This window comes from Plutella xylostella, chromosome 27, assembly GCF_932276165.1.
Source record: "Plutella xylostella chromosome 27, ilPluXylo3.1, whole genome shotgun sequence".
Lineage (NCBI taxonomy): Eukaryota > Metazoa > Arthropoda > Insecta > Lepidoptera > Plutellidae > Plutella > Plutella xylostella.
In genome coordinates this window covers 6609722-6624414 of record NC_064007.1, presented here as the reverse complement: position 1 = coordinate 6624414, position 14693 = coordinate 6609722, and the positions used below count along the sequence as shown (strand labels likewise).

The 14693-nt window shown below is 34.9% G+C and overlaps 1 protein-coding gene across 1 annotated transcript; it reads left to right on the top strand.

Moving 5' to 3' along the window:
* The first annotated feature begins 3030 nt into the window (after positions 1–3030).
* On the top strand, positions 3031–8041 carry LOC125490757 (trypsin-like). The gene is made up of 6 exons (XM_048631029.1): positions 3031–3075; positions 3189–3277; positions 6479–6779; positions 6916–7054; positions 7289–7440; positions 7737–8041. The coding sequence occupies exons 3-6, from the start codon at positions 6627–6629 to the stop codon at positions 7833–7835; spliced, it is 543 nt and encodes a 180-aa protein (XP_048486986.1). The 5' UTR covers positions 3031–3075; positions 3189–3277; positions 6479–6626; the 3' UTR covers positions 7836–8041.
* The last annotated feature ends 6652 nt before the right edge of the window (positions 8042–14693 follow it).

The following is a 14693-nucleotide window of genomic DNA, read 5'->3' as shown; positions in this document are numbered from 1 at the left end:
ACGATTTGCAAGATATAAATGACTATGTCAAAACTAGAGTCCAGGATTGCGACATCCAAATAAAAGCAAATAATAACACTTTAAAGTGTTCTATATTTTGTTCTCAGTGTATTAATTTTGAAGTAAAAAACAGCATAGCACCTTTATTAGGATTTCCCCTAGTAAAACTAGAAGCAAATAAATGGCATGAGTCGATGAACCCTGTAAGCATTCTTCCCCTGACTGTGATACGAATTGAATGTGATTTGGTGCAAGGATCATACATAAACGGATCGCCTTCACATATAATCTATGAATTTGTACCAAACGTTGCTCCTGGTTACCAATTTATTGAAGTACCAAGAAACGTTATATATTTCCCTCTGAGGAAGAAAATAATAACATCAGTTTCTATTAAAATTGTTGATTCGGAAGGAAATCTAATTAATTTTCAGAACGAAAACATTCAGTTGTGTCTCCATCTACGGGAATCAAAATGATTATATTCAATAACAGTGTTAACTATAAAATTCCTACAAACCATATAAAACAATCCACTGTTAAACGATGTATCAAGGGTTCTAGACGTGTTAAATATTTGAAAAACGTTAGTCCAAATAATAAAGATTTCCTTCGTGCTCTAGGGTTTAAAGTATGAGTATACTAAGTATTAACGACTTACCGAAATTCGATAACTCAATTGAGAGCTATGAAGTGCATACCTATAATCCATATAACAACAGTTTTAATGAAAATGATGAAATACGTATACCAATCCATCAGCAAGATATATATGTATTACCATCAGCTAGTTCTATTTACATTGAAGGAAATGCAGTTGTCAGCAGTAAAGACCTGACGGGAAAGTTACAAAAAAAAAATGTTGACTTCACTAATAACGCTATATCATTTCTTTTTCAAGATATCAGGTATGAAATAAATGGTGTAGAAATCGATCGTGTGAAAAATACTGGCATCACATCAACAATTAAATCTTATGTGTCATTAAATAGTGGTGAGAATAAAGCCGCTGCAGTTTGGGGTTGGGATGTAGACGGGCTAAAAAAACAAAATGGCGCGTTTAATGTTCTTATTCCATTGAATAAACTAATGGGCTTTGCTGAGGATTATAAAAAAATCATTATTAATTGTAAACATGAACTTATACTTAACAGAAGAAGCTCTTGTTTAAACAGTATTATAGCTGAGAAAGATGATATTGTATCTATAAATATACACAGAATTCAATGGCGTATGCCACATATAAAAGTTGCAGATCGTCAAAGATTAACATTATTGAAATATTTAGAAAAAGATAATCCTATACAAATAGCATTCAGAAACTGGGATTTGTATGAGTATCCATTATTACCAAAAACTACAAAGCATTCTTGGTCTGTTAAAACAGCATCGCAGTTGGAAAAACCGCGATTTGTTATAATTGGTTTACAGACAGAAAGGAAAAACAACAAAATTAAAGACAGTTCCAATTTTGATCACTGTAATATAACCAATGTTACGCTATTTCTAAATTCTCAGTATTTTCCTTATGATTCACTTAATTTGAAATTTGATGAAAACAAATATAGTATATTATACGAAATGTATATTAAATTTCAACAGTCATTTTACAACCTTCCAATTGATCCCCTGCTTGATCTGGAAACCTTTAAGAAAAAGGTACCTCTATTTGTTATTGACTGCTCAAGGCAAAACGATAATCTAAAGACTGGACCGGTTGATGTACGCTTAGAAATTGAAACATCTCAAGATATTCCTGAAAATACAAGTGCTTACTGTTTGATAATCAACGATCGACTTTTTGAGTATAAACCTCTGAGTAATATAGTTAGAAAAATAACATGAAAGTGATAGTAGATGTACAAGGATTTAAAATCGATCATAATCAGTTCATTTTGAAAGAAATTTGTATCTTACACAACGATCAGATACATCTATTGTTAATCCAGCCCCCCTTTCCATTTCATAAATTGTCAGTGACTGAAAAGAAACAAGTTAAATGGATAGAAAAAAATAGAAAAATATATTGGAATGATGGTTTTATACCCTATTCAAATTATTCGATGTATATTAATGAAATATTGATCGATAAAATAATTTTCTGCAAGGGTACGGAAAAAATGGTCTGGATTAAAAATATGTTACAACGTGCTGAAGTTTACAACTTAGAAGATATGCAATGCCCTAAGTTACTAAGTTTGTACGAAAAATATAAACATTCGACCGATGTATCAAGTTGTATTTATCATCCAACTATATGTGCTCTTAGGAATGTAACTTGTTTAAGAAAATGGTGTTTGGATAATAAAGTTTTATAAAAAATATGTAGGTATTTTTATTCAGAAACAACTGACATAAGTAATCAAAGAATAACCTAATTAACATTAAAAATAAAATGAAAGCATACAGAAAAATATGTTACAGTCAGCGATAATATCAAGTATTACTTTGTGCCTGCTCGAGATGAGGTGGATATATTTGGCACATGGCAGTTAGATACACTACGATTTAAAAATGCATATGTTAGAGTATGAAGTTATGTTCTGATCGTAATACGTAATTTGTACAAGATAGATATCCTGATCGACAAGTACCGATTATCAGTTGCACGACGCAGGTTTCCACCGGATCGCAACTCGGGGTGTGATTGGGGAGGTCTAAATCACGGACGGCGAGCGCAGCGAGCCGTCTGTGATTTAGAATCCCCAATTACACCCTACTTACGTCAGTTTTCAGGGATTTAAACTTCCACGGAATAATAATAAAAAACATGTTTTATTTTATTTCTTTGTAAAATTATTACAAAACACTACATTGTACATTTTTATAAGTTTTAAATTAAAAAATAATCATTAATAATTTATTTGACAGCCAACTTTTACCATGTATTTCTGTTTCGATTGTAAGGCCCTAAATCTCTGGTTAAATTAAGAGGTACATAGGTCCTAAAAATTAAAATTATGAAGTTACCTTTCTTTTTGTCAAACCAGGACGCGTTACTAGCGCGCGTCATACGCAACTGGCTGGCGCTCTGTTTACCATAGTAGTACAACACATCTTGGCGTCATAGTGCTAGTAATGCTTTCTGTTTGACGTAGGTAGCCTTATTTTATTTTAAGGTTATTTTAAATTTGCGGTGAGTTATTATATAGCCCTCATTGTAACGTACTTTATCACTGTATTTGCAGGTGCGTGGTCAGAAGCTGCTGGGGGGTTTCTGTGGGGGCGTGATACTCACACAGCACCACGTGCTCACCGCTGCGCACTGCTTATTTCAGTAATAAATTCCTAAATGTTGTAAGAACTTAGTTACGATTTAGCGGTAGGCCATTCTCCAAATTATCATGAACGTCTCACTACTCTCACTATATTTCCCTTTCATTAATTTACAAGCTGCCCCCAATAGCTTCGTTGCGGCGTGTTTTGAAACTATACAAGGCCAGAACGCAGAGGTTGGGACTGCTCGCGTATATTTTCAAATTAAAATGAAGCCATGATTTACTTCAATGTATACAAGGCCATTACGCACTAATCGCGTATATTTTTAAGTAAGTTGGGCCAAAATTATGGCTTGAAAATATATTGCAGCAGTTACCACTGCGTACTAATCGTGTATATTTTCAAGTGCCAAGCGGCAATGCGAGCACTTGAAACTATACGTGATTAGTTACCAGGTAGTTATTTTGAATTGTTGCTCTCTCTTTCTTTCATGCGAAATAGTAATAAGTCTATTGCTTTCTAAACATTGCATCATCATTCCGCACTTAGCATTGTTTTCGTAACGTGTTTTTTGTTTACATCGTACAGTTAAAAAGTTAATTGATTTAAATGAAACTGTAGAACTGTTGTAAATAGTAAAAATGATCTCAGAAGAGGGTGCAGATCAATTCATAAAAAAGACAATTACGGTGAATTCAAAACTTGATGAAAACTATGTCTGTTATAGGTCTATAGGATAATACCTACTACACTCACGAGCAATGAATAAGTCCAAGTAGCAAAAAGTCAACACCAAACCAAATGACCCCAATTTTTTAAAACATTTAATTTAGAATTTGATGTAATATGTAATATGTTTATTCCAACTATGTAAGTTTTACACTGATCTTAAAATTATGTACAAAATGGTCCTTAACATCAAAGTTGGTTAAAATAATATTTTGATGCGCTGTTACTTTAATATTGCCGACGGCGTTATTAAGCTAGTCTTTTCCGTTCCGGAGCTATCGTCACTGGAACTTTTTCATTGCTCGTGAGTGTAGTAGGTATTACTTTTAATTCATAAATATGATATGATATTATAATATGATATTAGTATTCTTACTTGCAAGTATGATTGCTATAAATATCATTTTCTCAATCAAATTAGAGCTTGTTCATCTTTATTTATTAACATTCTATAGGTATGACAGGCAGAACAAGTAAATTGTAGTCATGTACATTTACTGAAATAGTTAAGTAAATCAGAATCAGCATGTAGGTATAAATTATATGCGACAAGTACGCCAATCAAGCAATGTGCGTAATAGCAATGTATATTTTCAAGAACGATTCAGTAAATCCCAACTTGAAAGTATACGCGATTAGTACGCACAAATCGTGTATATTTTCAAGTAAAATATTATTTATTTTCACTTGAAACTATACATACAGTGCTAGTACACTATGGGTGCGTTCTGGCCTTGTATAGTTTCAAAACACGCTTCGCTGCGCCTTCAAGGCGCTATTATACGCAGAACTAGCACCGCCAGTGGATAAAAATCGTAACTTCCGTTTGAAAGCGTTATTCCAAAAACTGCCAAGGCCATCCCCCCCGTCATGCTTATTCCAATTTTTAGAACCTATGTACATACCTCCTAATCCCTGATGCCTGGATGGTAGAATAAATAAACGGCCGTCGTTAGCGATTGTTAGATTAACTTCTAGTTTCCAAGTACAAGGGATTAGGAGGTAGGTACTAAAATTGGCGACGAAGATGGAGCTATAATAGTTAGTATTATTTATTTCATGGTGGAGGCTTACTTACTGTACGTAATTCTCCGCTCGCTGGCGTCGTGGAAGCGGTCTTAAGGAAGTTGTCCCGGCTCTAAGGCTATTCCTCCACCACCGCCGTAACCGGAAGGTGATGACGTCGCCAATTTTGTGATATCATTTAACATGGCCATGAAGTGTCCGAGCACCGTCATTCTTCATGTCGTTCTCGCTGACGGAGCGTCAAGGATGGTGACGGCTGTGGTGGACAAGCAGCCTAAGCCACCGTGTAGCGCATATATATTAAAAGAGAAGCAATGTGAATTGTGTTATGGGTGTGAACCCTTTGCCACTGCAGTATCAAAGTCGCATGTTTTGAAACTGTACAAGGCTAGAACGCACCCATAGTGTACTAGCACTGTATAGTTTCAAGTGAAAAATATATATATTTTACTTGAAAATATACACGATTTGTGCGTACTAATCGCGTATACTTTCAAGTTGGAATTTGCTGAATCGTTCTTGAAAATATACATTGCTATTACGCACATTGCTTGATTGGCGTACTTGTCGCGTATAATTTATACCTACATGCTGATTCTGATTTACTTAAATATTTCGGTTAAATGTACATGACTACAATTTACTTGTTCTGCCTGTCATGTCATACCTATAGAATGTTAATAAAGATGAACAAGCTCTTATTTGATTGATATTTATAGCAATCATACTTGCAAGTAAGAATATTAATATCTTATTATTTTTAAATGAATTATGAGTAATATATACCTACTACACTCACGAGCAATGAAAAAGCTCCAGTGACGGTAGCTCCTGAACGGAAAAGACAAGCTTAATGACGCCGTCGGCAATATTAAAGTAGGTACATAAAACTAACTAGAAACGTAAACTTTGATCAAATTCTAAATTATTTTTTTTAAATATTGGGGTCATTTGGTGTTGACTTGTTGCTACTTGGACTTATTCATTACTCGTGAGTGTAGCAGGTAGTATAGATCTATTAAATACCGTAATTGTCTTTTATGAATTGTTCTACACCCTCTTCTGAGATCATTTTTACTATTTACAACAGTTCTACACTTTAAAATTAACTTTTTAACTGTACGATGTAAACAAAAAACACGTTACGAAAACAATGCCAAGTGCGGAATGATGATGCAATGTTTAGAAACAAAAATACTTATTAATATTTCGCATGAAAGAAAGAGAAACAACAATTCAAAATGGCTACCTGGTAACTAATCACGTATAGTTTCAAGTGCTCGCATTGCCGCTTGGCGCAATTTTGGCCCAACTTACTTGAAAATATACGCGATTAGTGCGTAATGGCCTTGTATACTTTGAAGTAAATCATGGCTCCATTTTAATTAAAAAATATACGCGAGCAGTCCCAACCTCTGCGTTCTGGCCTTGTATAGTTTCAAAACACGCATCAAAGTCATACAGTGAATGATCTAGGTACACCATACCTAAAAAATCTTTCCAGAAAAATCAATGACACTACAGCTGTTACTGGCACTACTATCTTGAGGGCATCTGAAGTTGTCATTCGCGTCGGATCCACCTACAATGACCGCGGAGGCTCAGAGCATGTGACGTCCAAGACCGTGGTCCACGAGGACTACAAACATTCGATGAGTTTCGACAACGACGTGGCAGTGTTGGTGCTGCCGACCAGTATGAGCAACTACCGGAGCAGCTCGGTGCAGCCAGCCGTCATCCCTCCGGGGGGGTATGTGGTCCCGGACAACGCGTCTGTGGTAGCTGTCGGGTGGGGACAGACTGATGTGAGTATCTAACACTTCACCTTGCGGATCTTATTTGATATTAAATGGATATAAACCCCATCTTTGGCATGATACCCCAATGAGCCCCTGAGTCATTTCTGACGGCTTCCGATACCACTACTGTAATACCCCGTAGATGAACTGCAACAACTCAAGCCCCCTCGGCCTGCGGCACGTGGGGCTGCGCAAGGTGGACCGAGACACCTGCGCCGCGCGTTTTCAGAGATTATTCTCATACAACAACATGCTCTGCGCGGGGCTGCTTGGTGTTGGAGGTAAGCTCGCTTATGTGACTTATGAAGTCGACAGGTTGGACCGACTTATGGAGACGTTTGACGAGTTCTATTGAGTGCGTTTGAGTTTTGATGAAAAAGCGACCCGCTTCGAAATCACAGGATTCATGAGTGTTTGTGAGAAAGTCTGTGTCCGTACACACACGTTGGGTATTTTCCAGACTATTCAAGTCGTCATACCTATCTTGGCTAACAATAAGAGTTTGTCCCCTACAGGAGCCGGTACTTGCATGGGTGACTCCGGTGGTCCCCTGGTGTACAACGGGGTGGTGGTGGGGGTGACCTCATTTGGGGTGACATGCGGCGATTCCTTCTATCCTCACGTGTTTACACGCGTCTCTAGCTACACCGTCTGGATCAACAACACTGTGAGTAAAATAATTAAATATAGAAAGATACAGTCTTGGGCCGGTACCCCGTAAAGAGTTCTATTAATTCTTCAATGAGACAAAGAAAAAAATATTTTTGTTATCATAAATATTATTATGTACCTAATATTAAAACGTGATGTTTGTTACACTACCATGCTGTAAGCAAATTTTATAAAATTAGGCTGTTAAGTAGGAACCTGATAACCTGGATTTACATATTAAATAGACAACATTTTTATAGGTAAAGTGGACGTGGGTCGCGGGCTATGTTAATATAATTTTAAAATTTCCAGGTACGCCAAAACCAGGTCCACAACTCCGCCGCGGCGGCCGACGCCAACTCCAGTCTGATGCTACTCGCCTCAATATGGATAATATATTCCAAAAACTGATTAATTTTTATTTTAAAGTACGCGCCGATCTTTTTTGATCACTCTCAAAATTTTAAAAACGTTTTATATAATTATATTTGTTGTGCCCTAGAGTTCACTTGCAAAGGTAGGGGTTGAGAGGGCCGTTAATAGCTGCGTTTACCTTAAATTTCCAAGGAGGTTTTGTTAAAACATTGTTATTTATATTAAGTCCACACAATATATTGTAATATTTGTACAATAAAGAGTTAAATAAATAAATATATATAGGCATTCTTAATATTATTATAAAAATGAAACAAAATTACTTTACCAATATTTAATTGTACAGAACTTAGATTAACAATACCAAACACTGCAAACAATATTTTTTTGGATATTTCATTTCATAAGTTTTAGTTAATATAAATATTTCATTTCATATTTTTTTTCATTTCATTTTCATTTTACATACAATTATTATATACGAACAAGAGATGGTGTGTTTACAAAATCAAAGCAAAAAGTGACCGCATTTTCTTTATGTAAAACGATTTTTTTAAGTTCAACCCAATTACAATCATTGTACCAATGAATAAATACACAAATCCTCTAATCGAACAAATTCAAAATAAGAGCTTAGTGGTGGAAGTGGGAACTGACACTCCATCTTGTTCGTATATTGTTAGGTACAGACAAAAGAACTACCCCCATATACAGTGAAACTATAAAGTCCTGAAATTAAATGAGGGCACTGCTATCTTTCATGTAGCAACCCTATATAGCGAAACATAACTGACTTTGATACTTGAAATATTGCCTGTGAACTTTCTACCTATTTATGTATTTTAAAAACAACTTACCATCCACAAAAAAGCTCTTATACAGCTAGAAGGTGTGAAGGCTATGAAGGCTAATAGTGAAACCAATAAATATTTATTTAGATAACGTTATTACAAATGTATAAAAAAACTGGATCTGTTGACGAAGGGCACACATAGCAAAGACATCAATTTCTCTTTTTGGACAGCCAATTCTGTTTCTTCCAGGAGTTAGAAATATTCCATATTTTGCCCTCTATGGCACGCTGGTCCGATACAACTATAAAATAAAATAAAAAAATCTTTTTGAGTTACACAATGCCCCCAAATTCACACAATGTGAATTTAGTAAGTAAACAAAAAATATATCTTTAAGTATCAAAATGTTAAAGTTTGACTCAACTGAAACCAGATGAAACATAGAATCAGTGATATGTAAACAATGATCGACTTGGGCTCTAAACCTAGGTTTATCGATAAATGTAGCGTTGGTACTAATAAAAAATGAATTATTACAATTTGTACAATGCTACATACCCGTCGTAGACGCTGTACGAGCGTAAACATCCTCCAAATTCGTCAAAATGTATCCAGCTTGATGTTCCGCTAAACATTGTATAAAAACTCGATAAATAACTTCCCTAGCTTGACTACGAATATTTTTCTTCATCTTCCTAATTGCAACCAAGCGTAAATTGTTGCTTTTATCTAGATTATCCTTATAATTAATAAGAAAATTCAAAAAAACAGCCAACCGCCTATTGACATAAACAATTGTTATGACTTTTATGTTTCTTTTCTAATGGTGCCAGGCTCCAGAAAATTTTAGTTCCTCAAACATTAATGTCATGAATTAATAGTTTCACTGTACCTACATTACCTACATAGAGCATACAAAGGATTTATTGTAGGTTTATAAATCGGAGATAAACACACGATTATAGACTGTTTGCGTGAGTCAAAAAGTCGGAATTCGTGTGTCCCGATCTCGAAACTCTCGGCGCTGACATGTACCAATGAGTTTGATATATACCATCGCTCTTACGGTGAAGGAAAACATCGTGAGGAATCCTGCATATCTAGATTTAGCACATCTAGATAAGTGAACCCACCCCGCAGTGGACCAGCGTGGTGGGAAATGGTTCAAGCTTAGGAAGGCAGTTTAGACCTTGGGGATATGCACAAAGGTTCCATTCGAGAGAGCCAGGTGCAGGTACTGACACCCTCACAGAGAATACAAGAAACGGTCATGACAGTAGACGAGTTCTCGAGTGGAGACCACGAACAGGTAAACGCAGCGTGGGACGCCCTTCTGCCCGCTGGACTGACGACCTTAGGCGGGTAGCCGGTAGTGGTTAGATGAGGAAGGCCGAGGACCGAGTGCTGTGGCGCTCCTTGGGAGATGTCCAGCAGTGGATGATTATTGGCTGATGATGATGATGATGAAAACTAAGTACTTATTACTTCCATGCATGAATCAAACTATCGCGAAGGTCACGGACCATGTCATTCCGCACTAGCACTAGGAAACTAACAAGTGAAAAAGGATTCATTTTTATAACAATGAAGTGGCTCTTATTTTGTTATGGTAAGTACCTACCTAATATCATGTTAAACATAAACATTAAATATCTTTTTTTTTTTTTTTTTTTTTTATTTATCATAACAAATCTTAGTTTTATAATACATTTAACTAGCATATTTTAACCACTAAGGTTAGTATTAATGCTACACAGTCGTTAACAATTTAGAAAAATACACAGAGAGGTTAATGCGTTATAGGTACTAGTATTACTACATATAGGTACAAACGTAATAATAATATTTTTAGGTATAGGTATGACTTTTGGTAAATACTCGTAGATACATAAGTAAGTATTACAATTTTATTTATACTAGTTTTAATCTTAATTTAAAAAAAAAAAAAAAAAAATCCAATACGAGTATCTATGTAGGTATAATATACCTAGTAGGCATATGAATACGGGAAAGGCACCGCTAAGCATGCATGTTCTCAATGAAGTATGATTTTAGTTTAGTTTTATAGTTCATAGGCGTGATCTTGTTTATCAACTCGATTGGCAATTTATTTATCAGTCGGGGCACAATGTACTCAGCGGTCCGCTCGCCGTACGTATTTTTTGCGCTTGTTGTTTGTAACCTGTTTCTGGCCATTGCACGTGTATTTACAGGGTGATCAATTTTGCGTTTTAATTCATCGTTGAAGAAGTGTTCCTTAAGTATTGCTAGTTGTGCTTTTGTGTGGACTGGCAATATTTTACAGTGACTAAAAAGACCCTTGTCGTTATTATAAAATTGGTGTTGTATGTTATTTGTTACTATGTTTTTTAGTATTTTGATTTGTAAATTGTAAATTTGATTAAGATATGTATTATATGTGCGCCCGTAGCTGCTGATTCCGTATTCAATGTACGAATCTGCCAAGGAATGATACAGCATTAGTTTAATTTTGTAGGGAATTCTGTTTTTTAAAATTATTATTGTTGCTAAAAAGTGTCTTAACTTATTACACACATGCTCGATATGATTTCTCCAGTTAAATTTGCTATCTATAATGATACCAAGGTATTTTTGAGCGTTTACTATTTCGATAAAGGGACAGTTGCATCTGTTGTTATTTAATGAATGCAGACATTTATGGTTATGTGACACTATATTAGTAAATGGGTCCGAATACTTTACATATGGAGACTTAATATCACTTATCTTAATAGAACTAGATCACTTAATTAAAGTATGTTCATTTATTAGGTTTATTAAAATAAGGTTTTAGGTTTTTCTTTTTAGAAAGAATTTTTAGGTTCATAAATAGAAGGGACATAAGCGAGGATAACTTAAAGATATTTAGAAAAGATATTAGCCAATTACCCTTCGCTGATGTATATAACAGTAATCGTATAATAATTTCATAGAGTGGTTTAGATTTATTTACGAACTGTGTTTCCCGGTTATTAGAATTAAAATTTCAAGCACCCCAAAGGTAAAGTGGCTATCACGAGGTATAAAAAAGTGCTGCCAACGAAAGAGACAATTATTATGAAAATACAGAAAATCACCTAACAATAAAAATAGACATGAACTGAAAACATACTCAAAACGACTAAGAAATATAATTAAACTTACACAAAGATCACAAAACAATTACTACATACAATCAACTTATTATGCTTATGCTTGTTTATTTTGGAAACATACATAATATATATCAAGTTTCCTAGTTGTACTGGTCAAACTATCACGTATGTCGGTATACTCTTGCATCTTGTGTTTCTATTAGGATTAAAAATTGTATTATATTGTAACTACATGTTTAGTATTAAGTTGTTTAAATCACATACACACACACACATACATCACACACCACCACCTCACTCTCAAATACAAAGTACATACAGCACACACAGTCACCAATCATACACTATTTAGTACATGTTTTGACTAGGGTAAATCGATTAAGTAATCAAAGTAATAATACCTTTGCATTGTTACTGCCAGTCTGTTTATATTCACTAATATAATGGACAGCCTCTTAACGAGTATACAAGAAATAGACAAATCAAATACAGCTTTTTCTATTCAATGCGATATAGTGGACTTAGCGCACCATATTCAAATTAAAGAACAGGACCTTACTATAATATCACAAAATATCTGCAGTATATATAGCAATATAGAAGACTTACAGTTAAATCTTACTTATCTAAATTTTACCCCAGATTTGTTGATACTCACCGAGTGTTGGTTATCTTCAAACAAACCCATTCCTTGCCTGGACTACTACACATCATTTCAAACCACCAACCATTTAAATAAAAATGATAGTGTAGTAACTTACATTAAACCCTCTATCTCAGCTAACATTGAAGAAATCAATTTAACACAGGCGTCATGTATACAGATTGAAATAGAAATCAATATAGTTTTAGGTATTTATCGGTCACCCTCGAACAGGAACGCAGACTTATTTATTGATTCACTTCGTAGTCATTTAATCACAATAAAAAGTTATAAAAATATAATTATTACTGGAGATATTAATATAAATTTAATACCTTTTTTTTTTATTTTATTTATTTATTTATTTAATAGTTTACATTATTGTTCTATTAAATAATGTGACTTAAACCTAGTAAAAGTTTATCTGCACATCAGATTACATTGGTGTTACTTATAAATTAGTTCCAAAAACATAGTAGGGTATTATTAGAAAACATTCTTGAGTTGATAATGTAATGAAATTTTAACATGAACAGAATAAACATAAAAATAACAGAAACAATTGCAGATAACACTAAAATTATAAAAATCCCAAAAAATAGACGTAATATCAAGCCTTGGATTATACCAGGCATTCTTAGATGCATCTCAAACAGAAACAAAATGCAAAAAAAATTAAAAGCAGATCCACATGATATAATTAAAGAAGTCACATATAAAAGATATCGTAATTTCTGCAATAATCTAATACAAAAACTTAAACGTAAATATGATAGAGATCAATTATCTAAGTCTACGAATAACACAAAAAGCCTTTGGAAGAAAATTAAAGCTGTAACAAATCTAACTTCAAATAAGACCGACAATACTAAACTACTCAAAATAAAGCATTCTGCGGACGAATCCGTCAATTTTGTTAATGGTTACTTTGCAAATATAAGGAAGAATCTGGCTGAAGAAGTTATTGCTATGAAGGATTCACCACAAGTATTCAGTAAATCAAACTTGCCTCCCGCTCTGGACTCGTCTTTTGTCCTGCTAGATACGACTCCAGGTGAGGTTAATTATGTCCTCATGAGCCTAAAATCTGACAGTGCTCCAGGATGGGACAATATCTCCACTGGATTTCTGAAATACGCCAGAAAAGAAGTAGTCCCTATCATATGTCACTTAGCCAATGTCTGCTTTTCCAAGGGTGTTTTTCCGGCTGCCTTAAAGCAAGCTATTATCACACTAGTACACAAGAGTGGTGACAGAGACGATGTCAATAATTATAGACCGATATCAGTGCTGCCAGTAATATCCAAGATTTTAGAAAAACTTATAAATTACAGACTACATAAATATCTAGAAAAATTTAAAATTATTTCGGATTCACAATTTGGATTTAGACATGGCCGCTCAACAGAGGATGCTGTAGCAGCACTGAGCTCACACATCGTTGGTCAATTAGACAGTAAACATAAATGCTTGGCAGTATTTATTGACCTAAAAAAGGCGTTCGACACCGTCTCTGTCCCCATTCTTGTACAAAAGCTTGAATGCATTGGCATCCGAGGTACTCCTCTCGCTCTTCTTAAAGATTACCTTACAGATAGAAAGCAAAAGGTTAAAATAGGACAAAGCATCAGTGATACTGCAAATGTTCTATATGGCGTACCACAAGGCAGTGTCCTGGGGCCCACTTTGTATCTGGTCTATATTAACGATCTTTGCAATTTAAAAGTTGAAAGTGGACGAGTCTTTTCATATGCTGATGACACTGCCCTAGTATTCTCTGGCCCATCCTGGAAGGATGTTCAATTAGCAACTGAAAAAGGGCTAGTCAGGGTGGCAAACTGGCTTCAGAGAAATCTTCTATCGTTAAGCATCTCAAAGACAAAATACATATGTTTCTCGATACCTATATAACAATTCACAGCCGGTCACAGATTTCGACATTAAAGTACACACTTGTGGAAATCATATGAATGATGACTGCACTTGTATTAGCATTGACAAGGTAACTAGTACAAAATATCTTGGAGTCATGATTGACCAGCGCCTGTCATGGTACGCTCACATCGACTTGGTAGGTAATAGGATTAGGAAACTTACTTGGATATTTAAAAACCTAAGACATGTGGCTTCTGTTAACCTCTTGACTAGAGTATATGTTGCCCTGGCTCAGGCTGTAATTACATATTGCATTCCAATATGGGGTGGGGCATATAAGACAAAATTTATAGAATTAGAAAGAGCACAGCGTCATCTCATTAAAGTAATGTTTTTCAAACCATACAGGTTCCCCACTGAGAAACTATATGAAATAAGCAATTTAATAACAGTAAGAAAACTATAT